This window comes from Hyla sarda, chromosome 12 (assembly GCF_029499605.1).
Source record: "Hyla sarda isolate aHylSar1 chromosome 12, aHylSar1.hap1, whole genome shotgun sequence".
In the NCBI taxonomy this organism is placed as follows: domain Eukaryota; kingdom Metazoa; phylum Chordata; class Amphibia; order Anura; family Hylidae; genus Hyla; species Hyla sarda.
The window spans coordinates 60748867-60774817 of record NC_079200.1 but is presented as its reverse complement, the minus strand read 5'-3'; the positions used below and the strand labels follow the sequence as shown (position 1 = coordinate 60774817).

At 42.4% G+C, this 25951-nt stretch overlaps 1 protein-coding gene across 2 annotated transcripts in view; it reads right to left on the bottom strand.

Annotated features, from left to right (window-relative positions):
- Positions 1–12887: 12887 nt before the first annotated feature.
- Positions 12888–25951, bottom strand: part of OSBPL2 (oxysterol binding protein like 2) — a 99790-nt gene continuing 86726 nt past the window's right edge. For both annotated transcript variants that reach the window (XM_056549247.1, XM_056549248.1), the window contains exons 8-14: positions 25524–25631; positions 23681–23770; positions 19089–19212; positions 18753–18881; positions 18065–18188; positions 17876–17966; positions 12888–16758 (exon numbers count right to left, since the gene is read on the bottom strand). In XM_056549247.1, the coding sequence (XP_056405222.1) occupies positions 16656–16758; positions 17876–17966; positions 18065–18188; positions 18753–18881; positions 19089–19212; positions 23681–23770; positions 25524–25631 (769 nt within the window). In that variant the 3' untranslated portion in view covers positions 12888–16655. The remainder of the gene's footprint in view (positions 16759–17875; positions 17967–18064; positions 18189–18752; positions 18882–19088; positions 19213–23680; positions 23771–25523; positions 25632–25951) is intronic.

Below are 25951 nucleotides of genomic sequence, written 5' to 3'. Positions count from 1 at the left end.
ATTCAGACTTCTCCATGAGGACAACGTTGCCCCCTTTGTCTGAGGGCTTAACCTCTATATTTTCATAAGATCTCAATTCGGTCAGTGCCCTTTGTTCACTGATCGACAAATTAGAGTGTATCTTGTCCTTCCTAGGATGTAATCTGCTAATGTCTTCGCTTACCAAAGATACGAAAGTGTCTATGTTAGGGAATTGAGAGAGACTAGGTGTAAATTGTGACTTGGGTTTTAATGTGGTTAGTGGCGGGCGAAACTCCACTTCATTACCCTCATTCTCACTTAGTAAGGAGGCTAAACTCTCAATAGCCTCATTTTCCCTAGTCATCAGGTATTTGGGATCACGGCTTCGATTTAGTTGCCATTTGTGCAAAGCAAGTTTCCGTGCAAACAAATTTACATCTTTGATCCACGTAAATTCATCAAACCTAGGTACTGGGGTAAAGGAGAGTCCCTTACTCAATAAACTGAGTTGCTCTGTAGTTAATCTCAATGATGAGAGATTATTGACTTGTGGGGTAGAGCTGTTTCCCCTCACTCGTGTCCACCTCCATGGATGTTACTTCGGGTGAGGGCTGTTCATCCCTAAAAAAAGAGGTCGGTGGGGTTATTGTTGTAAATAGCCCAGGTTGTGTGTTCCCAGTCGACACAGTTGATCTCCCACCGTTCATCACATAATTGGTTTGTGATGTAGGGATCAAAGAGACCCCTATGCCTAATGGTGGGATCGAATTTGGTATGCCACTGGGATTCTGAGTCAGTCTTGTTAGAAGACCCATAGGACCAGCTGGTAAGGAGGATGAACAAGAGGCTGGCATAAATTGATAGAGTTGCTCTCTCTGGGATACACATGGTGCAGATGTGGTTGGGATTTGAGATGCTGCTTGATGGTTTGGTGCTTGAGAATTTGTTTGATAGTTTGTTCTTTTGGGGGCATTCTGTTTTTGATGTTTTTGTGGGAAACGTTTATTTTTCCTTTTTACTCCCGGTTTTCTCGTACCACCACTCTCAGAACCTGACTCCTCTGGGTTAGAGATATCCGAATCAGATATATCTGTATGTGTGTTAGCGGTGGGATATCTATACCTGTTCTGATTTCTATAGTCGTATATGTGACCACTCTTAAAGTCCTGCCAATTCCTGATGACTTTCTTAGGTTTCCTTTCCTTGATCTCATTTTTGAGAGTATCCAATTGCTTTTGTAAATTGAGTTCTAATCTATGAAATTCAGGGTTATTGGCAAAGACTTGGATTTCCCTCACTTCCTTTTCCAATTTCTCTTTTATAGCGTTAAAGTACGCTTTCTCAAAGCTCGCTATTTCCCACCAGCTTCTTATTTGTTGTTTATATGTCCTGGTTATATTCTTAAAAGCTGAATGAATCTCAAACTGATGTAATGGTAAACTTTCAGTTGTAAATACTTGTGCAGCCTCTGCTAGCAAGTTCTCAACATTAATATTTTGTTGTAGAAATCCTGCCATTCTGCAGTATATATAAATTGTGGGCAACAACCCACTACTCTACCAAAGCAATATCACAGATACCCTTATTAGGGAAGGCAATAAATGCAGAAACAAGTGCCATCCAGACACAAAACAGCCGGTATACCCCTAATAATAAAACGTAACTTTTATTAGTTATAACTTAATATTGACGTGGATTAAAATATACCTATATTGTCACGGTATAAATATTGAATAAGTATCACACTGTGATATTGTGAGATACTTCTGGTCCTATGGGTCTTCTAACAAGACAGACTCAGAATCCCAGTGGCATACCAAATTCGATCCCACCATTAGGCAACATGGATATAGGGGTCTCTTTGATCCCTACATCACAAACCAATTATGTGATGGACGGTGGGAGATCGACTGTCGACTGGGAACACACAACCTGGGCTATTTACAACAATAACCCCACCGACCTCTTTTTTTAGAGATGAACAGCCCTCACCCGAAGTAATATCCATGGAGGTGGACACGAGTGAGGGAAACAGCTCTACCTCACAAGTCATTAATCAATCATCATTGGGATTAACTACAGAGCAACTCAGTTTATTGAGTAGGGGACTCTCCTTTACCCCAGTACCTAGGTTTGATGAATTTACGTGGATCAAAGATGTAAATTTGTTTGCACGGAAACTTGCTTTGCACAAATGGCAACTAAATCGAAGCCGTGATCCCAAATACCTGATGACTAGGGAAAATGAGGCTATTGAGAGTTTAGTCTCCTTACTAAGTGAGAATGAGGGTAATGAAGTGGAGTTTAGCCCGCCACTAACCACCTTAAAACCCAAGTCACAATTTACACCTAGTCTCTCTCAATTCCCTAACATAGACACTTTCGTATCTTTGGTAAGCGAAGACATTAGCAGATTACATCCTAGGAAGGACAAGATACACTCTAATTTGTCGATCAGTGAACAAAGGGCACTGACCGAATTGAGATCTTATGAAAATATAGAGGTTAAGCCCTCAAACAAATCGGGCAACATTGTCCTCATGGAGAAGTCTGAATACGTGAAAATGGTGCGCTCTCTTTTGGATGATGATACCACCTATGTAAAGTTGGATACTAACCCCACTCCTACGTTCCTTGGTGAGTTACATATGATACTGAGGGAAGCCAGGATGAATAACATGATATCTGAGGATGAATACAGATTCATCTTTTGTCCGAATCCTACCCTGGTTACCTTCTATGCACTTCCTTAAGTGCATAAGAAGACCAACCCAATAAAAGGGAGGCAGATCGTCTCAGGAAATGATAGTCTAACACAAGGAGCCAGCATTTATGTCGACAAAATCCTTTCACCTTTTGTGAGCACTTTACCATCATATATTAAAGACACTAAGGACATGCTCACTAAAGTCACAGAAATGAAATCACAGTCACTAGCACTAGCACTACGTCACTGGCAAGTTTGGATGTAGAATCATAATGGGGAGGTTGTCACAGGCGATAAAGAGAAAGCGGAGCTACTGAATGGGTTCTTTAGTTCTGTATATACAAGGGAAGAAGGAGGAGCTGACATTGGACAGGTCAGTACTGGTAACACATCAGGTAATGTACTGAACTGGCTTAATGTAGAGATGGTACAAGGTAAGTTAAGTAATATAAATGTAAGCAAATCTCCAGGGCCAGATGGATTGCACCCAAGAGTTCTTAGAGAGGTAAGTTCAGTAATATCTGTACCCCTGTTCATGATATTTAGAGATTCACTGGTGTCTGGTATTGTGTCAAGGGACTGGCGCAAGGCTAATGTGGTACCAATCTTCAAGAAGGGCTCTAGGTCTTCGCCAGGTAATTATAGACCGGTAAGTTTAACGTGCATTGTGGGTAAATTGTTTGAAGGACTTATAAGGGATTACATACAGGAATACATAGGGGATAATTGTATTATAAGTGATAGCCAGCATGGGTTTACTAAGGATAGAAGTTGTCAAACCAATCTAATTTGCTTTTATGAAGAGGTGAGTAGAAGCCTTGACAGAGGAATGGCTGTGGATATAGTGTTTCTGGATTTTGCTAAAGCATTTGATACTGTCCCTCACAGACGTCTGACAGGTAAGTTAAGGTCTTTGGGTTTGGAAATTTTAGTTTGTAACTGGATTGAACACTGGCTCATGGATCGTACCCAGAGAGTGGTGGTCAATGATTCGTACTCTGATTGGTCCCCAGTTATTAGTGGTGTACCCCAAGGTTCTGTACTGGGACCACTGTTTAATTTATTTATCAATGATATAGAGGATGGCATTAACAGCTCTGTTTCTATCTTTGCAGATGACACCAAGCTTTGTAGCACAGTACAGTCTATAGAGGATGTGCATAAGTTACAAGATGACTTGGATAGACTAAGTGTCTGGGCATCCACTTGGCAAATGAGGTTCAATGTGGATAAATGTAAAGTTATGCATCTGGGTACTAATAACCTGCATGCATCGTATGTCTTAGGGGGGATTAAACTGGCAGAGTCACTGGTAGAGAAGGATCTGGGTGTACTTTTAGATCACAGACTACAGAATAGCATGCAATGTCAGGCTGCTGCTTCCAAAGCCAGCAGGATATTGTCATGTATCAAAAGAGGCATGGACTCAAGGGACAGGGACATAATACTCCCCCTTTATAAAGCATTGGTACGGCCTCACCTGGAATATGTTGTTCAGTTTTGGTCACCTGTCCATAAAAGGGACACTGTGGAGCTGGAAAGGGTGCAGAGACGCGCGACTAAACTAATATGGGGCATGGAACATCTTAGCTATGAGGAGCGATTAAAGGAGTTACAATTGTTTAGTCTTGAGAAGAGACGTTTAAGGGGGATATGATAAACCTATATAAGTATATTAATGGCCCATACAAAAAATATGGAGAAAAACTGTTCCAGGTTAAACCCCCCCCCCAAAGGACGAGGGGCACTCCCTCCATCTGGAGAAGAAAAAGTTTAGTCTCAAGGGGCGACACGCCTTCTTTACCATGAGAACTGTGAACTTATGGAACAGTCTACCTCAGGAACTGGTCACAACAGGAAAAATTAACAGCTTTAAAACAGGATTAGATACATTCCTGGAACAAAATAACATTAATGCTTATGAAGAAATATAAAATCCCATCCCTTCCCCGTACTAACTATGTAACTATACACGAATATTAGGCACGAACTAGGAATTGAAGCTGTTAGGAAATTTCTGGATACACGGAGCACTACTTTCACTGGCCATAATAATTTTGTCACTTTTACAATTTGCACTTACACAAATGTTTTTCTTATTTGATCACACTTTTTATCATCAAATTAAAGGTACCACCATGGGGAGCACTTGTGCACCCACTTACGCCAATATTTTTTTGTGGTGGTGGGAGCACGAACACATTTTTTGTGATGACTTATTTTTGTACACTGAACAAATTTTATTTTGGGGGCGGTATATTGATGACACTCTTATTTTGTGGGATGGGGACACTGCACTATTTCAGGATTTTGTCGTCAAACTAAACCAGAACAATATTGGAATGAAATTCACGTCTGAAATACACAAAAACATGATTGACTTCTTGGATACTACCATCTACATAGATGATCGGGGCCATATACAGACAACTACCTACAGGAAACCTACGGCTACAAATAGCCTGTTACATTGGAATAGCCACCATCCAAAACCACTAAAAACGGGTATCCCTGTCGGCCAGTTTCTGTGGGCTCGCAGAAACTGTTCCGAAGAGAACACTTTCCAGATGGAGTGTCACAATCTAACAGGGAGATTCATCCAAAGGGGTTACCCGAAAAAATGCCTAAGAAAGGCATACAGGCGAGCATGTGGGAGCGTTAGGAATAGGCTTCTCCATGGGGGCAATAATCCAACTGCTAAATAACAGCTAGGCATAAGTTCCCAGAGCCCCATACGATGCATTGGAACGTATGATGCATACTCTGAGGAAGTGAGGAGGATCCTCACAAAACATTGGAGGGTACTTACCCTTGACAATGATCTTAAACAGGTCTTAGGGACAAGACCAAGCATCACCTATCGTAGGGGACCTAACCTGAGAGAACTATTAGTACATACACTTCTCAAGGGAAAAGAGGGAAACGTGGCTCACCTTAAGAGTGAAGGGATCCTTTCCGTGCGGCAATTGCACCTTCTGCAAACATGTACCCACAGTAAAAAAAACTTTACGAACCCAACTGATGGGAGGGTATATGAAATCAGGCACTTTTTCAACTGCCAGGGTAAGGGCATTGTATATGTTGCGGAATGCAATTGTCGCAAATTATATGTCGGAAAGACTATTCAAGAATTTAGGAGGAGGATTTGTCAACACCTCCGTGCCATCAGGAGGAATAAGGATACCCCCGTATCACGACATATAAACTACTCACATGGGGGTAACCTGGATGTATTACGCTTTTGGGGGATCAGCCAGATAAAGTTGGGACCGCGCAAAGGCAACCTTGATAATCTACTGTTGACAGAGGAGGCTCGCTGGATATACAGACTCAAAAGCTTAAGCCTGAGGGGTCTTAACGAGGGTTTTTCCTTCTCAGCCTTCTTATGAGTTGTTCCTGCATGATCATTTTTGCCATTAAGAGACTGCTGATAACGATGGCAGTCTCTGTTGCTATTATGTCTCTGGTCACTATTACTATTGTATTTCTTATTTTGAATCTCTACTATAATTTATTTTATTTTGTCGCTGACTAAGGTCTGCTAGCATATAATTCTTGTGATTTCTGGACAATTATGACATATGAATAATTTTGACGTTTAATGTTGATTGTTTATTAGTCCTCTTATAGAAGGTAACTCTTCACTTAATTGTGATTTTTCTATGTAGATATCGGTAGATACTAGTAGCCTTTTTAGTCCATTTACCTTTGACCTTTCCATATAGAAACATGCCATGGGAACTTTTAATATAATTCAGTTGATATGGCTCCCATAGGCATATCTTCTCTCCTCCCCTCTTCCTTCTTTCCCTCTCCTCCCTTTATACTTACCTGTAGGGTACTGGCATACCATACCCTCTATATTCCTAATGTACATATAAACAAACAGGCCCTATACATTTGTACTGTGGCCCATTACATATTTAAGAACTGTCCGACCTGTAGGGAATAGATATGTGCGGCGCTGAGTCTAAGTGCCGGCGCTTGGAACTAAGTGCTAGCGCACGCGCAATGTGGTCACAGTCGGCTGCGCTTCTTAGACTTTGTCCCTGCGCATGCGCCTGGACACTGCCGGCGCGGACAATGTTTACAAGTCTGTGCGGCTGCGCACAGATAAGGAAGTGACAGGGATGATGACCTGGAACTGAATGCGAGACGAGAGATGCATTAGATGTAACGATAGGCTAATAAGAAAGGTAAGAAGAGTGGTTGGAGTTTGAGGGATACCATTGGAGGACTGATAAGAAAGGTGGAGCTAATTCAAGTGATGTGGCACCCTGGGAGTGGAGTTGCCATGACAGTGTGATACACACATTGTAGGATTCGTTGGTGGCAATCTACTTCCTTTAGTTGATTGGCAATCTGATATGCCCATCTGAAATGGGTGTATCTGATTGGATAGTTTGCCATCAGGTCAAAGCTGTGATGTCATGAACAGAGGACATAAAAGGTCAAACGATCACCATTTTAATGGTCACTTGCCTGCACCTCTGAGGAAGCTCATGTAAATGAGTGAAACTAGTTAGGTGGCATTGTCTGTGTTTTTAATATTCAGTGTTGTCATGGTATTAGATCTCAGGGACTGCAGCCTTGGGCCTATGGCACATATGCGATACATGTCAGTGATGGAGCATTGGCCTTAGTGTTGGATACAGACATTTCTCAACACAATATTACAGTGTGATACTTATTCAATATTTATACCGTGACAATATAGGTATATTTTAATCCACGTCAATATTAAGTTATAACTAATAAAAGTTACGTTTTATTATTAGGGGTATACCGGCTGTTTTGTGCCTGGATGGCACTTGTTTTTACGTGACATTAGGAATGTCTTTCTACAGCTATCACAGCACGCATACATGACCGTGTCATTTATGCTACATTAGTTCCTATGTAATTTGTTACCAGAACTGATACACTGTGTTGCGTTACCATATCTGGTATACTGGCCGATCTTACCATACCTGATTCCTTGTACTCATGTTTTTGAGTTCATAGCTGAGGCAATGTGCTCATACTGGGCTAGCGTGATTTTTATAGATGGTGTACGCTGCTAGTGTTCTTTTAGCAGGTATGTTGCATTTCGTATTAGTTTAGCAGTTATTGTGCTTTACGTTACTATAGTGTCATAAGGTACGTTAATGTTCTTATAGCCGATAGCCAGGCTTATGTTTCTATAGCTGATAATTTGCGTTACGTTACTACATTAGTCCAAAGTGGATACAGCATCAAACAGCTGAGGACTCAAGCTAGTAGATGGAGTGAGACTTTATTTGCTATCCAGTGGATAGCAAATAAAGTCTCACTCCATCTACTAGCTTGAGTCCTCAGCTGTTTGGTGCTGTATCCACTTTGGACTTTTGTATGCTATTCCGGGTTGGCATACTCAGATGATCACTTGCACACACTGAGAGGACCGATGCGGTCTCTCCTCTTCACTTTTTACGTTACTACATTATATACTGCGTTTTAGTGGTTAATTAAACTGATTTATTGCATTGTTATTCGGGGGGCTGACGCTACTATATCTGATATACTGGGCATTAATGCTACTTTAGCTGACATACGGGCTTATGTTACCATAGCTGGTATTTGAGTTATCATAGCTCACATACCGTGCATTGATGTTCTAGAGCTGTTATACGGTTCTTATGTCAATTGATATTCTGGGCTTAATGTTAACGGTTTCCTACAGTATTACGTGCATACGAATCCCCACAGTATACGTTTTCGTAGCTTTTCTCATGTTTTCTCTTGTCAGCTTTGTTGTGTTCGGTTTATGTTATGTACACTAGTCAGGTATTGTAGGCTGTGGTGATAGAATTCCATTCATGTTATCAGGTCGTGTTATCATTGCGTTGTTCTTATCTTGTTCAGGTAGATAGGTCAGGCATGTTAAATGTCTGTATGGTTTGGGTCTACTAGGTTTAGGCTGTCACCATCGTTTTCTTCATTTCATGGATGCAGGTCTGGTATGTGTAGTTTTTCATGGTACTATTGCATTCACCATTACTATATTGTTGCTCTGCTTACTCGCCTACAGCTTTGTTACTGGGCTTACATTTCTTAAGTTTACTTTGTTTAGTATTGTCATTACACTTCCGTTACAGAGCATTGACACTTCGGGTAAGGAGCTTTAAGCATTGTTTCCACACTTATGTTACATTGGTGCCATTCCTCAGCTACCCAAGCTGGTATTGTTTTACAGCCATGTTTGGTTTCCTTAAGTTTTGTTGTTAGAGGCTGATTGCCCTAGTCAATCCAAAAAGCCTCTTGTATTTATAGGTTCCCTCCTGGTCGTTACACACCTCGCTACAGCCTGCTTGACCTCCCTACAGTCTGTTTGACCTCGCCGTTCTAGGTAAGCTTAAAGTCACCACTTTTTGTTCTTTTTTTTGTACTTCATACACGCTCACATTAGAGTAGGCTGTCCGACAGTCTTCAAGCCTCATGTCATTTTTGTTCGTCCTTGTATGTTTCTTACATTCCTGGTGGAGACAGTTTACTCGTCGATCCACGGGCCTCAAGTCTGTTAAGCTCCTGTAAGTTACATTTTGCCCGTTAGAGGCAGATTGTTTGACAATCCACGAGCCTCATGTCGTCACCATTTATTTCTTTTGTATGTTTTATGCTTTTGTCCGAGGCAGATTGCATTGTCAATCCACAAACCTCACGTTGTCGTCATCTTTACCTTTATCTTATGTCTGTTACTAGTATGGTATTGTGGTCTTCGATGTACTTTGTCTTTGTGATTAATTCTTCTGTGTGGGTCTATTTTCTGAGCCTCTTGTTGTGCATGTTCATGTCTAGTCACTTGTGTTTTCCGTTGGTGGTAACCTGCTCGTCATGTGATACTTTTTTTTGGAGGTTCACAGTACAACAGTAATCATCTTTCTTTTGTCTACATGTCTTTTGATATTATTTTATGTCCTTTTGAGGTCTTCCCGTTATGGTATGGTTCTAAGAGTATTGCTATGTGTAGCATGGGCCACTTTGCATATTCGATGACTACTTCCCTCTTCTGTCACCACCTATCTTAAATACTTACTGGCCTCTTCTCAATCTAGCTCGCTCTTGGTACCTTCCTACTTTTTCCAGCAATTCGCTAGCGTTTAAAATTTTTTTTTTTTTTTTTATCTCCAAGCACTTGGTTACCTTCATTTTCCATGCACACCCTGGTAGAACCATTTCTAGTAGACGTCATAAGCTCAGAAGTCCCAAAGGGTACGTCCAGAATTTTCTCCTGTTTGAGGCAGATTGACAATCCACAAGCCTCATGTTGTCTCTGTTCTGTTACATACATTTCTGTCTGAGGCAGATTGCATTGTCAGTCCATGAGCCTCATGTGATTGTCATTTTTCTTCTCACGTTTGTCACTATGCTTGTGTTTGCAAAAATTTTATTTACTTATTCTCCGTTCACATTTAAACCTGCGTTGAGAATTTTCCATTTTCCAGTTATCAGGAAGCAGTGCATAATGCGAGCTCATCAGGGAAACCTCACTTAAAACCTCTGTATAGCTCTGTATTACAGACATATGCACCTGTAAGGGGCCCAGCTTGTAAGTTTCTGGAGACAACTAGTAAAATTCTGAATGTGGCTTTGGAGCTAACTGGAGAACAGAAACAGATGTGTAAAATTTAATACGTTTCAATGGAATTTCAAGTAGTAGTCTCTCCAGGAATGGTGGCATTGAGGGGCCACCAACTTCATAAACAGCACATGATAGATGGTGTTACCTCATTACAGATTTTGCATTTGAGCCCAGGAGCTACAAATTACACATCACCTAATATAAATCCAGGTGTCAAGTCTTGCAGGAAAGCATGGAAACTGAGTTTCTGTACTTCTTCCACAGCAGGAACATCATTCCCATTAGCAGGACCAGCCCTTGAGAGGAAATCTTGGGTGAGTTCCCACACTATTTTTTCCACAAGACCCCTGTATAAATCTGTGTGGTGTCCCTGTACTGTATTGCATACAGTACCAAGTGTAGAGGTCCCCAAAGTCAGAGTAACTACGTTCAGGTAGGGTTCCTCAGGTGGGACAGCCCCTAGTCACCTCTCCTCAAGTCTATGTCTAATGATAATATATGTATATATTTAATACTTATATATATTTTATAGTAATGTATAGTACTTACCTTGTTCGGCGTCGCAGGACCTTCGGCCATGTGACCATGCTAATAGCCTCTATGGTATGTTGGAGGACCTTTAGAGATTTGTTACCCCCAAATCTCTGTAATGGTGATTGACATCGGTATGGACCAATTAGCATTAGTCCAGCCCCTGCCCATATAAGGGAGCTGCGTCCAATTATCGCTCTCTTGGGTTGCTGCTCTCGTGGATGCCGGACTAACAGGACGGTTCTGCGCAACTTTCAAAAGACAAGCTAGGCCTCAAAAACCTGCCGGCCTCAGCTGAACCAAAACCGTGAGTTCAAATCTAAATCCCCGCTAATGCTAGCGTGACTACTGGACCGCAACTAAATCCCCTAAATCCAGTGGAACAACGCACAGTACTAAAAGACTCTAAAATGCTAAAGTCCCAACCTTTGTCAATCTCCAAGGAAAGCCATTGTTATGCTTAGAGACTTATGTTATTGAAGCTTGCAGAAAACCTTCAGTAAAAGTTAATACTATTTCAGAAAACTCTCCGGTTGTGGACAATCTATTCTTCTCTACCTCCCTATCGCTCTTGGGAAGGGTGGCAGTAGGACAAGCGTTATTGAGGAGCCCTCACCCTGGCGTCACGAATAGCAAGGGTTAGCAAGCACCGTTTAATTACTGCACAGCTACACTCCCCATACCCTACATCCCCAGGCTATCACATCTGTACATAGCAGTGTTCCAAAACATGTGAATCTCCAGCTGTTGGAAAGCTACAAATCCTAGCAAGCCATGTTGGCCTTCAGCTGTCAGTGCATGTTGGGAGGTGTAGTTTTTTCACGACTGAGAGCTGAGTGTAAATCTCCTGCTTATAACCAACTTCAGCTCTGTTTTTTGGCAGGTTTTACTACAGCTGAAGTTTCTAACCACGGTGCAGTGTCTTGGCAGTAGATTATCAGGCAGCATGCCAGGCGGTATCTCAGCCCTGCTCTGAGTGCTGACATATTTCTGCTGTTTGTGCATTAGCAAGCTGACATGCACCTCCCTACTCCTTATCAAACTCCCATAGTGGGTACAGACTTCTTAATTTATTTACCATTTATAGGAAAGCTAGGTGGTTACCGATATGGATTCCATTAAAATTTTGGCATTCTTCCGGTGTTTTAGACATCCAACATTCTCATGGAAATCAATGGGAGCACTAAAAGAATTATACGCCAAATACACACATAAAGAGAATCCCTGGAAATTTGCAAGAAATGAAAACAAATTGCAAAAAAAATAAATTTCAGACACCTTTTTCTTGTAAATACAAGTGTTTTTAAGCCTCATATTAAAATGGTCCCCTGATCTGAAGCTGATCACAAGGTCCTAGGATTTCCAGCGATCACCTGTGATCGGTAGAAGAACCCGGCAGCAAGTGTCCAATTTCCCTGCAGTGCCCCCACAGGAGAGATGAAGCATTACATGTTTTTTTTTCCAATATGGATATAAGTAGAGATGAGCGAAGTTACAGTAATTCAATTTGTCACGAACTTTTCGGCTCTGACTTTAGTCTGCATAAATTAGTTCAGCTTTCAGGTGCTCCGGTGGGCTGGAAAAGGTGGATACAGTCGTCCTAGGAGAGAGTCTCCAGCCCACCGGAGCACCTGAAAGCTGAACTCATTTATGCATGCTAAGTCAAGCAAATACCTAGCCGCGAGGTTCGTGACGAATCGAATCACTGTAACTTCGCTCATCTCTAGATATAAAAATTAGAATCCACCGTGAGCATACATATACATATATAACCTACCTCTGCTGACTTTATACTATGTCTTGCAGGTTTCCTCTGCAGCTTGTACTGCAGTGCCTAGCAACCACAGCTTCCTGAACGCGTGACCACCACAAGAGCACATGTAATGTCACAGCGCCAGGAAGTTCTATCTGCTATACAGTAGACTGCGAAGACTCATCTCTATTACCCTGCTAGTGGAGTAAAACAATAACTGAGCATCAGAATATAGATCTTGATCTGTCATAAGTTATCACCGATTTAATATACAACACACACAGGAGTTACACAGTATTCCGTGATATGCAGAAACCAGACAAGATGGCGGTACATCATAATCACAGCTATTTTTAATAAACCAAGTAGAACACAATTTTATCTGTCTGTTTTGTCCCCCTCCCCTTGCTATAAAACCCCTCTGTAGTTTAATCAATTGGCTTTACATTAAATATTGCTTTGTTATACAGCTGTACTCTCTCTCTCTATATATATATAAACATATACGCATATAGGTATGTATGTACATACACACATACAAGGATATACCTGTATGCACAATTTCTTAAATATAAATATTCTCTCACACTCACACACACACACACACACACACACACACACACACACACACACACTGACACCGATGCTGACATAGTGGTTGTGATGTACAATAAACATTGCTGGATGCACGGCCTTTGTACATATGTTGTATGCAATCCTTCTCATGTAAAGCTGGTACCTGTGATTCAGAGCTACCAGACGCCATCTGTATTGGATATAGTTTCCTAAAAGTCACAATCAGACTCACACATACACGTCAAAAAGAAATCCTCCTAAAATTAAAAATAATAATCCCGGTTGAATTTTATACATTGCAAGGAAAGCTGGGAGACAACCAATATGGCCAACATGACAGCCTAGCATGTCCTAAACACCAAAGTTGCCTAGATCAGCAGCGATAAAGAGAGCAGGAGATCCATCTCTGTGTAGCTAGGCAGATTTGCCATTCAGGAATCTGGGAAAGTTAGGTGACAAATCCTGTGGGAATGGCAAATGTGGCGACAGTGGTTGTCAGCTGCCCCAGAGTTGGCTGTCTGGTAAAAACCTGACAGAAAAAGGAGACTCCCTAATTTAGAGAGATTGCATGATTCCCAGGATCCCTCTGGGCAATTGTTAGTATGGGAAGGGCTAAGTCCTGTAGTGAAAGAAAAAAACTTCTCTGTTTGTAGGTAAGAGTTATTTTTTGTGCATTGGTGCCATGGGTTTTCTGGGCCCCTTTAAAGGAGTAATGCAGTGATAGAAAACTTATCCGGCAGGATAGGGGATAAGTGTGTGATCCAGGGGGTCAGAACGCTGCCCCCCCCCCCCCCCCACTATCTCCTGTATGGGGCCCCCGGCTCTCCTGTACAGGAGGCGTGTCGGCCACAGCATGTCGCAGAGGCAGACACGCCCCCTTCATGTATCTCTATTGGAAAGGCTGAGATGCAGCATTCATGCCTCCCCGCCTCACCCATAGAGCTAAATGGAGGGGCGTATGTCGACCTCAGTAAGGTCAACTAAACACACATTAGCCGTGCAGAGTAGAAGCAATGCCAGGTCCCCGTACGGGAGATCGTGAGGGGTCCCAGTGCTTGGACCCCCCGCGATCAGACACTTATCCCCTATCCTGAGGATAGGGGACAAGTTTTCTATTGCTGTAGTACCCCACGAGGAGAATAGTAAGTACAGCTCTGGAGTATAATACAAGATATAACTCAGGATAAGTACAGGATAAGTAATGTAATGTATGTACACAGTGACTCCACCAGCAGAATAGTGAGTACAGCTCTGGAGTATAATACAGGATATAACTCAGGATTAGTACAGGATAAGTAATGTAATGTATGTACACAGTGACTCCACCAGCTGAATAGTGAGTACAGCTCTGGAGTATAATACAGGATATAACTCAGGATAAGTACAGGATAAGTAATGTAATGTATGTACACAGTGACTCCACCAGCAGAATAGTAAGTACAGCTCTGGAGTATAACTCAGGATCAGTACAGGATAAGAAATGTATGTATGTACACAGACTCCACCAGCAGAATAGTGAGTACAGCTCTGGAGTGTAATACAGGATCAGTACATGATAAATAATGCAATGTATGTAGACCGTATGGGAGATTTATCAAAACCTGTCCAGAGGAAAAGTTGCTGAGTTGCCCATAGCGACCAATCAGATTGCTTCTTCCATTTTTGAAGAGGCCTCTGAAAAATGAAAGAAGCGATCTGATTGGTTGCTATGGGCAACTCAGCAACTTTTCCTCTGGACAGGTTTTGATAAATCTCCCCAAGTGACTTCACCAGCAGAATAGTTAATTGCAGCTCTGGAGTATAATACAGAATGTAATTTAGGGTCAGTACTGGATAAGTTATGTAATTTATGTACACTGTGACTTTATAGATAGAGACACAATCTACATAAAAAGTAAAGTGTATGGTTTTCAAAGCTGAACACTTTACTTTCAATCGTAATATATGCAGATCATGTGATTGCATGCTTATCAATGCAGACCGTGAGGGTGCAGAGTAGATGCCAGTGTGGACTGATCACGGAGGAGATGATGATTGGCAGACACTGATCACCTTAGCTAGCATTTAAGTGAATGTTAATGCAGGTGGGGAGTGTAGGGGGGACATAGGAAAGACTCTGGGAGATTATAGTGATTGACATACACAGATCACCTGAGCCTGCATGCTTAAGTTAAAGGCAGTGAGGAGGATGTGTGGCCCACAGCTTAGATGCCAGCACGAGTATGAGCTGGGGAATATGAGCATATTGCGCTGCGGATCCGCCGCTGAAGGACCGCTGTATGCTGCCTTTACAGGTGCCTGCTCAGAGCGGCAATCCGCCGCTCCGAGCAGACACACTGCAATGCGCGAGTCGCCGCGCATGCGCAGTATACTCTCACATTGCGGCTACTCTTGACCTAGCTCAGGGAGCAGGGGAAGGGGCTGTGATGTGTGCGAGTACACCGTGCATGCGCGGCAACTCGAACATTGCAGCAGTGTCTGCTCGTAGAGGCGGATTGCGGCTCCGAGCAGCACATCTAAAGGCACCCAGTAGGGGTCCTTCAGTCGCGGATCTGCAGCGTAATATACGCTGTGGATCCGCTCGTGTGAACGTACCCTTAAGCCGTATTTTCCAACGTCACTTTCCAGCTCTAGCAAAACTACAACTACAAGGCTTTTAGGACATTCTAAGAGGTGTGGTTTTGCAACAGCTGGAGAGCCACAGCTTGGTGATTCCAGTGGCCTAGATCACTGTACCAGTACACAGAGACCCTAAAATTAAAATAGTTTTATTTTTTATTTCCAAAAATATTTTTAAGTTTCATCCCTATGATCTACAAGATCATTTGCAAAAGAACCTTCACACAACCTATAGGTGGCGCTAAGCTATTCAGGTCAATTACAATCCAACTTTACCCTGATAGCCGGAATAGCACAGCTTTCAAGCTGTGGGAGGTTACTGCATCTTTTAAGCTATGATCCTTAAAATCGCTAGTCCCGTAGTGTTTATGAGCCATGCTCACAAAATCTACACCTGCACACAATCCTTAACCTAATGACCAATCAAAAAAGGTGAAAGCTTCAATACTTGTGGATCCAGTCACCACTGATTACAAAGTAAGGAAACAGTCAGTAAGTAGATAGAGAGGATTACATACCAGCAGCCAGCATTAGTGGTGGGATTGACACATGTTCACTAGTGACTAGTCATCATATTCAGACAAAGGAAGATTAAAATTTGGGAAGTGATCGATCCCCGCACTGTTGGCTACATACTCTTTGTGCGTTTGTATACACCTAACTGACTTGCATATACAAACTAGCACAAAAATAAGCTTTATTTTTGGCAACCAATGTTGTTAAATAATAATTCCCCGATTGAACAATAAAGTTTCCTAAAAAGAAAAAAATGTGTGCATATATATATATCTACATATACATACGCACACCCCACTCCGCAGAGACACAGTCAGTGAGCCTTGGCTCCGGTGCAAAAGTTGATATGATGCCTAGGTCTGATGTAAAACAAAAAGTCCAGGGGAAGGGTATCAATAGATGTCGGGACAGTCTGTGAAGTTTCTATCAAAGTATCCTCCAGTATAGAGCCAGTCAGAAGTCTTAGTGTGCGGGTTAGTCCCCTGTGTAAACCACCTGGAAAAGAAGAGACAGAGGTGAAACTTTAAGGGAAAAAAAAGGATATGGCAATGATTTATGGAGGCAAAAAAAACTGAAGAATCACAGATGACAAGAGGCCTTACTTAAGAGGTTTTCATAACATAATAAGATAGCAAATAAGAGGGTGAGCAGAAGAAAGAACAGTATGAGAAGGAGGAAGATGACAAGGGGGTGGAAAGAGAAATATTCACATTTATATTAAAGGGTTACAAGCCATCTTGTCTTCATTTTCTTTTCTACCTATATTAACATTTATATTAAAGGGTTACTCCACTCCCCAGCATCCGGAACATTGAGTTCCTGAACGCTGTGTGCGGGTTTCCGTGCTCACACCCACCCCCTCGTGACGTCATGGCCTGCCCCCTCAATGAAAGTCTATGGGAAGGGGGTGCGACGGCCGTCACACCCCCTCCCATAGACTTGCATTGAGGGGGCGGGATGTGACATCACATGACGGGACGTGACGTCACATGACGGGGCGTGACGTCACGAGGGGGGCGGACGTGAACATGGAAGCCCGCACACAGTGTTCAGGAACTCAATGTTCTGGATGCTGGGGAGTGGAGTTACCCTTTAATATAAATGTTAATATAGGTAGAAAAGAAAATTAAGACAAGATGGCTCGAGATGAACCCACATAAGAGATGAGAGAGAATGACATGCATTAGAAGGGACTGTGATGTGACCTAAGAAGAAACTAACATGAATGAGTCAAATAAAAACAGAGAGGACAATATAACACAAGAAGATACAAAATAGACTGTAGAATGACAAGAGATACGACAATATGGCAATAGAGAGGGCACAAAGAATGTAGAATAGATGAGGAAAGTGCAATGTGCAAATGACAGCGAAAGGAACGTGAGAGAATAAGAGATGAGGAGAGGAAAAGGAATCACTAAAATCTGAGAATTCCTCAGCACAGCCAAGACACAACATGAAGTAAATTACAAGGTGTCTGCTAAGAAGCGCGAGTGTATGTGATCTCTCCTGTAACATATTATGTGGCCATTTATAGGAGACACAGAGAATGGCAAATCACAACTAAAATAAAAACTAATAACGTCACGCAAAACCCTCCAGGACACAATACCTTGTTCTCCACTCCTCGCCAGTCTTTGCTCGCTCCCTTCGGGCTGCCCTCTGCTTTTCTTCTAACCTTTCCTTTGCTTTACTAGCTTGATCTGAATAACACAGAGAGATTGTTAATAAAAAACCTTTGGGTGACATACACCAGCAAACCAATGTAACATGGAATGATGCCAAAGGCTGCAGCACTTACCGAGATCTCCATTCTCCATATACCTGATGTCGGGTCTTAAGCGACAGTCAGTGGGAGCCAATGTGGACTCCAAGTCTTTGTCAAGCTCATTGAGGGCCACAGCAAAATTGGTGAAGTTATACATCTTAGGAGATGAAAAACAAAATGTTATTATACCATGGCAATGACAAGAGTAGTGAGACCAATATAAAATACATTGTAGGGCGAGTACAGTTCTGGAGTATATATATATCTGGACCTGTACAGGATAAGCAATGTAACATATGTACACAGTAACTCCATTAGAAGAATAATACAGTTTTAGGGCACATTCACACATACAGGATTCTGCGCAGATTTGATGCGCAGGATTTGTAACTGCAGATTAGAAGCTGTGATCAGTCATTTAGCTTACATTGAAATCTGCAGCAGAAAATCCTGTGCATCAAATCCTGCACGTCAAATCTGCACACGTGTGAGCGTACCTATAGAGTATAATACAGGATGTAACTCAGGGTTAGTGAATGATAAATAATGTAATTTACTTACTATGACTAATCTGTAAAAAAGTGTCCAAATGTAGATCTACCCTTAGGCCTATTACATTACAATGAAGGGAATGCAATACTTACACATGCAGTTACTTTTATTATTGTTATAGGGAAAAAACATGCCAATATTTTACAGGGTCTATGGACCCAGTGCTAACCTGGGAAGAGTTTGGGGGTCGACTGCTGATCCTCCAAAGTAGTTTACTGCCGGCTATAACCTGCACTGTCTCTTGAACATCAGGCATATCATCGGCTTCATCAGTCTCAGGGTTCACAGATTCATCATACTGCAGAAACAATGCAACAATGTTAAGAGAGAGTAAAAACTGCACATTGGATACTCCTGATTTCTGTATAAGTCCGACACCTTTCACCATGGATCATATCATCAGGCTTTGTTGTGTGCTCCTCACCTTACCTCCCCCATAGGAATGAGACCTAGTAATGGAGGCCACTGTGCATCAGACAGGATATCTAATGCATACACTACTCACCTGCTTATTTTTCTTCTGTTCACCTCCTTTCTTTTCAGACTTCTTATGCGCTTCATATGTAGCAGGATCTACACTCCACATACACTCTGTCCATTTCCCGTAAATCATACAAAGCTTCTTTTTACTACAGGTGGAAAATGAGGGAAAACCCCAATCAGAACATCAATCAGAATTAATGAGATAAAAATCTCTCGATCTGAGCAAGCAACACTCCAATATAAAGTAAAGATGAGAGACAGAGCTGAAGCTGAGCTCCTGGTGGAACAGAATGTGGATTTGAGCCAACCCTGATACACAATGCAGCTAAGATTGAGTTGAAGGGGTATTACAATATCATATCATTTTTTATACTATGTTGGGGGAATAGAAAAAATAAAAAACAAAATCATACTCCCCCTACCCTGATTCCTCGAAGCTCATGTTCCAGTGCCCTATAGTCATCAATGTTTATTCCTGTGTCCGAGAGGCAGTGTCTCAGCAGGACCTGTCAGCTCAGCCAATCACTGGCCACAGCGCAGTCCCGCCTCAGTCAGTGACTGGACAGGTCCTGCTGAGACGTCTTCTCTAGAAGCTGGAACAAGTGATGATTATAGGAGACTGGTAAATGCTGGAATAGGAGGGGACCAGGGAAGGTGAGTGTGATTTGTTTTTCTATTTTTACCATGCCCCCAAGATAATATTAACCCCTTGGGGACGAAGCCCATTATGACCTTAAAGACCAGAGCATTTTTGGCTAATCTGACCAGTGTCACTTTAAGCATTAATAACTCTGGGATGCTTTTACTTATGAATTTGATTCCGAGACAGCTTTTTCGTGACCTATTCTACTTTATGTTTGTGGTACATTTTCATCAATACTAGAAACATTTCTTGGAGAAAAATTCCCAAATTTCATGAAAATTTAGCATTTTCTAACTTTGAAGCTCTCTGGTTGGACATACCAAATAAATTATATATTGATTCGCATATACAATATGTTTATTTTATTTTGGCATCATAAAGTTGGCATGTTTTTACTTTTTTAAGACATTAGAGGGCTTCAAAGTTTAGCAGCAATTTTCCAATTTTTCATGAAATTTCAAAATCTGAATTTTTTAGGGACCAGTTCAGTTTTGAAGGGAATTTGAGGGTCTTTATGTTAGAAATACCCCATAATGGACCCCATTATGAAAACTGCACGCCTCAACGTATTTAAAATGACATTCAGAAAGTTTGCTAACCCTTTAGGCGTTTCACAGGAATAGCAGCAAAGTGGAGGCGAAAATTCTAAATCTATTTTTTTACACTAACATGTTCTTGTAGACCCATATTTTGAATTTTTACAAGGGGTAAAAGGAGAGAAATCCCCCCCAAAATTTGTAACCTAATTTCTCTCGAGTAAAGAAATAATGCATATGTGGATGTAAAGTGTTCCGTGGGTGCACTAGAGGGCTCAGAAGGGAAGGAGTGACAATAGGCTTTTGGAAAGCGAATTTTGCTGAAATGGTTTTTGGGGGGCATGTCTCATTTAGGAAGCCCCCATAGTGCCAGAACAGCAAAATACACCCCACATGGCACACTATTTGGAAAACTACACCCCTCAAGGAACGTAACAAGGGGTACAGTGAGCCTCCACAGTTGTTTGACGAATTTTGTTTGACGAAGTTGGACGTTAAAATGAATTTTTTTTTCACTAAAAATGCTGATGTTACCCCAAATTTTTCCTTTTTACAAGGGGTAATAAGTGAAAATGTCTCCCAAAATTTGTAACCCCGTTTCTCTCGAGTAAGGAAACATCTCATATGTGGATGTAAAGTGCTCTGTAGGTGCACTACAATGCTCAGAAGGGAAGGAGCGACAATGGGATTTTGGAGAGAGAATTTGGTTGGAATGGAAGTCGGGAGCCATGTGCGTTTACAAAGCCCACATGGTGCCAGAACAGTGAACCCCCCCACGTGTGACCCCATTACGGAAACTACACCCCTCACGGAACGTAACAAAGGGTGCAATGAGCTTTTACACCCCACTGGCGTTTGACAGATCTTTGGAACAGTGGGCTGTGCAAATGAAAAATTAGATTTTTAATTTTCAAGGACCACTGTTCCAAAAATCTGTCAGTCACCTGTGGGGTGTAAATGCTCACTGTACACCTTGTTACGTTCCGTGAAGGGTGTGGTTCCGAAAATGGGGTCACATGTGGGTATTTATTTTGCGTTCATGTCAGAACCGCTGTAACCAGCAGCCACCCCTGTGCAAATCACCAGTTTAGGCCTCGAATGTACATAGTGCGCTCTCCCTCCTGAGCCTTGTTGTGCGTCCGCAGAGCATTTTATGTCCACATATGGGGTATTTCTGTAAACCGGAGCTATTGCGTTACAAATTTTGGGGAGCTTTTTTTCCCTTTTACATCTTATGAAAAGTATGGGGCAACACCAGCATGTAAGTGTAACAAAAATAAAAAATGTTTACACTTGCAAGCTGGAGTAGACCCCAACTACCTTTTCCTAAGGGGTAAAAGGAGAAAGAGCCCCCCAAAATTTGTAACACAATTTCTCCCAAGTACGGAAATACCCCATATGTGGTACTAAACTGTTGCCTTGAAATACGACAGTGCTCAGGAGTTGGAGAGCGCCATCCCATCCCGGAGTGCCCACGGCGTGTGCCCTCCTGCAGCGCCCCTGTCTGTCCCTCTGACCGGGAGCGCTGCTACAGTGATGCCGGCGGGGATGCGATCTGCGTGGCGGCACAAGTCCGTCCGCGGGCCGCATCCCGTTCTACTTAAATCCCTCTGCCTGCTGTATCCTCCTGGTGCGCGGCCCCGCTCTCTAGGGTGCACGCGCGCCGGCTCTCTTAAATTTAAAGGGCCAGTGCACCATTAATTGGTGCCTGGCCCAATCACTGTAAAACATTATAAAACCCCACTTCCCCTTCCTGTCCTTGCCTGATCTTGTTGCCTAGTGCCTTTTGAAAGAGTTTCTTGAGTGTCCACTGCCTTGTTCCCAGAACCTTCGCTGTTGCCCCTGACTACGAACCTTGCCGCCTGCCCTGACCTTCTGCTATGTCTGACCTTGCCTTGCCTTGTCCTTTTGTACCGCGCCATCTCAGCTGCCAGAGGGGTTGAGTCTCTACCGGGTGGAACAACCTGGGGGTTACCGCTGCAGCAAGTCCATCCCGCTTTGCGGCGGGCTCTGGTGAATACCAGTAACCCCTTAGACTCCGTTCCCCTGGTACGGCCTACGCCATCACCTCTCTGGCACAGAGGATCCACCTACAGTGTCCTCACCATCTGCCAGCCCAGACCATCTTCCGCCACAAAAAAAAACCCCTACTGCAGTGTTTCCCAAACAGGGTGCCTCCAGCTGTTGCAAAACTCTCAGCATGCCTGGACAGTCAATTGCTGTCTGGCAATGCTGGGAGTTGTTTTGCAACAGCTGGAGGCTCCATTTAGGAAACAGTGCCTTATGAGACGTTTTTCAATTTTATTGGGGAGTGGGGTTGGGGGGTAACTGTGTAGGGGTATGTGTATATGTAGTGTTTTACTCTTTATTTTATGTTAGTGTAGAGTAGTGTTTTTAGGGTACATTCACATGGGCGGGGGTTCACAGAGTTTCCCACTGGGAGTTTGAGCTGCAGCGGAAACTCACTGTAAACCCCTGCCCGTGTGAATGTATCCTCCTTCAGCTGTTGCAAAACTACAACTCCCAGCATGCACTGACAGACCATTCATGCTGGGAGTTGTAGTTTTACAACAGCTGGAGACACACTGATTGGGAAACACTGAGTTCGGGTCTGTTACCTAACTCAGAGTTTCCGCACCAGTGTACCTTCAGCTGTTGCAAAACTACAACTCCCAGCATGCATGGTCTGTCAGTGCATGCTGGGAGTTGTAGTTTTGCAACAGCTGGAGGCACAAGGATTGGGAAACACTGAGTTAGGTAACAGATCCTAACTCAGTGTTTCCCCATCAGTGTGTCTCCAGCTCTTGCAAAACTACAACTCCCAGCGTTAACTGACAGCTGAAGGGCATGCTGGGAGTTGTAGTTCTGCAACAGCTGGAGGGGCACAGTTTGGAGACCAATGTGTAGTGGTCTCCAAACTTTGGCCCTACAGATGTTTCAAAACTACAAATCCCAGCATGCCGACACTGTCCAGGCATGTTGGGAGTTGTAGTTTGGCGACATCTAAAGTGCCAGATGTTGCAGAACTACAACTCCCAGCATGCCTGGACAGTCTGGGCATGGTGGGAGTTGTAATTTTGCAACATTTGAAGCATCACAGTTTGTAGCCCTCCAGATGTTGCAAAACTAAACTCCCAGCATGTCCAGACAGCCAAAGGCTGTCTGGGCATGCTGGGAGTTGTAGTTTTGAAACTTCTAGGGGGCCACATTTGAAGATCACTCACCTCGATCTTCAGACTGTGGCCCGCCTGCACCGTCCCCTCCGGTCCATATGTGCCACTGCTGCTGCCAGTCACACCCCCGCAGCCAGCCAGCCATCATCACGGCAACCCCAGTCTGCCCGGACTTCCAGGGGCAGCCAGAGCAGGGGGTTATGAATTTTGACATTTAAGTTGGACCCATAAAAGGGCAGAAAAATGAAACTTCAGCACTTACTTCTTATCCTGAATATAACCTTCTACTATGTGCAGTTCTTTTCCAAAAAGTCCACAGGGTTTGAAGTTCAGGACACACTTCTCCCCAGTGCTGTAAGAAACCAAAGGCATTGATTATTAGGCAAATTAATATAAGATCACGCAAAAGTTGATTCTTTTTGCAGCAACAGAGCAATCTTTGTTTCCAGGTTATGACTGGTATTGCATATCTGTACCAATCAACTGTATAAATGATGGCATAAGACACACATCAGAATGTTTATTAATGACCTTGTAAAGGGGTTACAGAGTAAAATTTCTATATATGTGCAGATGACACTAAACTGGGTAAGGTGATCACCAGAGAGGATGATAACATAATATTACAGAGGGATTTGGGGAAGCTGGAGGCTTGGGCACAGATGTGGCAAATAAAGTTTAAAGCATACCTGTCATAGTGCAAAAAAAAAAGAAAAAAGTGATATGTTACTCAGGACCCAATCCTGATCATGTGCATATAATTTTCATGTGTCTCAGACCTATATATTCAGAGATATAAGCATTTATCTGCTGGTGAGTTACTTTTTCATTGTGCAGGCTGGAGGGGGCGTGTCAGTCTGTCTCCCTCACAGGAGCAAGCCTGGGCAGTCAGCCAATCAGTACTCTCTACTCTGTAACCCTTTCCTCTCTGGTTTTATGCCGTGTCATGTTACACAGAGAAAGATACTTGGAGCTTGCCTGCAGTAATCAGACATTATGGTGAATTCATAGCAGGATAAAATGTATAAATATAAGAATAGATCTTTATAAAATTAGTGCAAGGATTTTTTTTGATAAAAGTACAGCATTTTTATGAATACATGTTCTATCTGTTTTATCTTCTCCTGGTAAAGCTGGATGCTAATCAGCATAGCTGTCACTATGTGTGTCATTCATCTTTCACAGACTCCTGAATGTCTGATCAACGTCTTTGTCATTCAGGAGTCCGAGATAGCTTTAACTATTTCAGCATGCTGGGAGTTGTAGTTTAGTAACAACTGAAGCTGCAATGTTTGTAAATAACTGTGTTAGAGCAGTGTTGCCTCCAGCTGTTTTAAAACTACAGCTCTCAGCATGTCCACACATCCTTTATCGGTAGTTTTGCATACACAATAGAAATCTCCTATACTGGATACCGGTATGCTTTACGGCCGGTATCCAGTATGCTGTAAAATCTAGACTAGTCTGTCTGGCTAAAAGACAGGCGACCCCTAGTGGCAGCTATTTTGAGCTTGAATTACAGGTGAAAATGTAAAAAAAAATTTAACAGGTGTATATTGTGAAATGTAATGTTATAATGAGTCCTGCAATATATTGTTTTAACAATAACAGTGCCTCTTTAATGTGGATAAATGTAAGGTTATGGCCATAAAATCAACATGTACAATTATGTGCTAAATAATAAGACATTAGGAAAAACTTCTACAGAAAATGACTTGGGGGTACTGGTGGACTATAACTGTAAGAGTCTTTACTGTAAGAGCAGTGAGACTATGGAACTCTCTGTCACATGACTTTGTGATGTCTGACTCATTAAACAAGTTCAAGATTGGCCTGGATGTTTTTCTGGAAAATATAATATTACAAGTGACAGAACATTGATCCAGAAAACTATTCTGATGCTATATTGGAGTCGGGAAGGAATTTTTCCTCTGTTATGGGGCAATTGGCATCAGCCTCATGTTTTTTTTTATTGTCCTTTGGATAAATACAGTAGGGTTTTAGGTTAAAATTATTTTTTTTTTTAACCTTACAAACTATGTAACATAATTTACATATCCCTTTATGATCCTGATGATGTATAGGGTGGAAAAGTACTGTGGTACCTGTGGTTTACGATCTCCATTGTGCCGTACTGCTCTATCCACAGTTTTCCAATAATGACGTTGTGTACGCAGCAAGTGGGATTCGTCCATGTATAGACATCTTTGTGCCTGGAGATGACAATTGACAAATATTCACCAAAAATCAAGACATTCCATTTGGCTGAGTTTTATGGCAATTCACAGTGTCCCTCTTCCAGACACATTGCACTTTTTAACTCTTCCAGCCATAATATTGCCATAAATGAGACTAAGAGGAGACAATTTTGCATATTTGGGCCATGTGCATATTTAAAAAGGTAAGAGTCAGTGCCCCAATATCATTGCCATCATCTGGACAAGAGATTAGCATGCAACGATAAAGTGAAGCAGCAACCAATTACATTCCAAATGTCTCAAAACTGTAGCCCTCCAGATGTTGCAAAAGTACA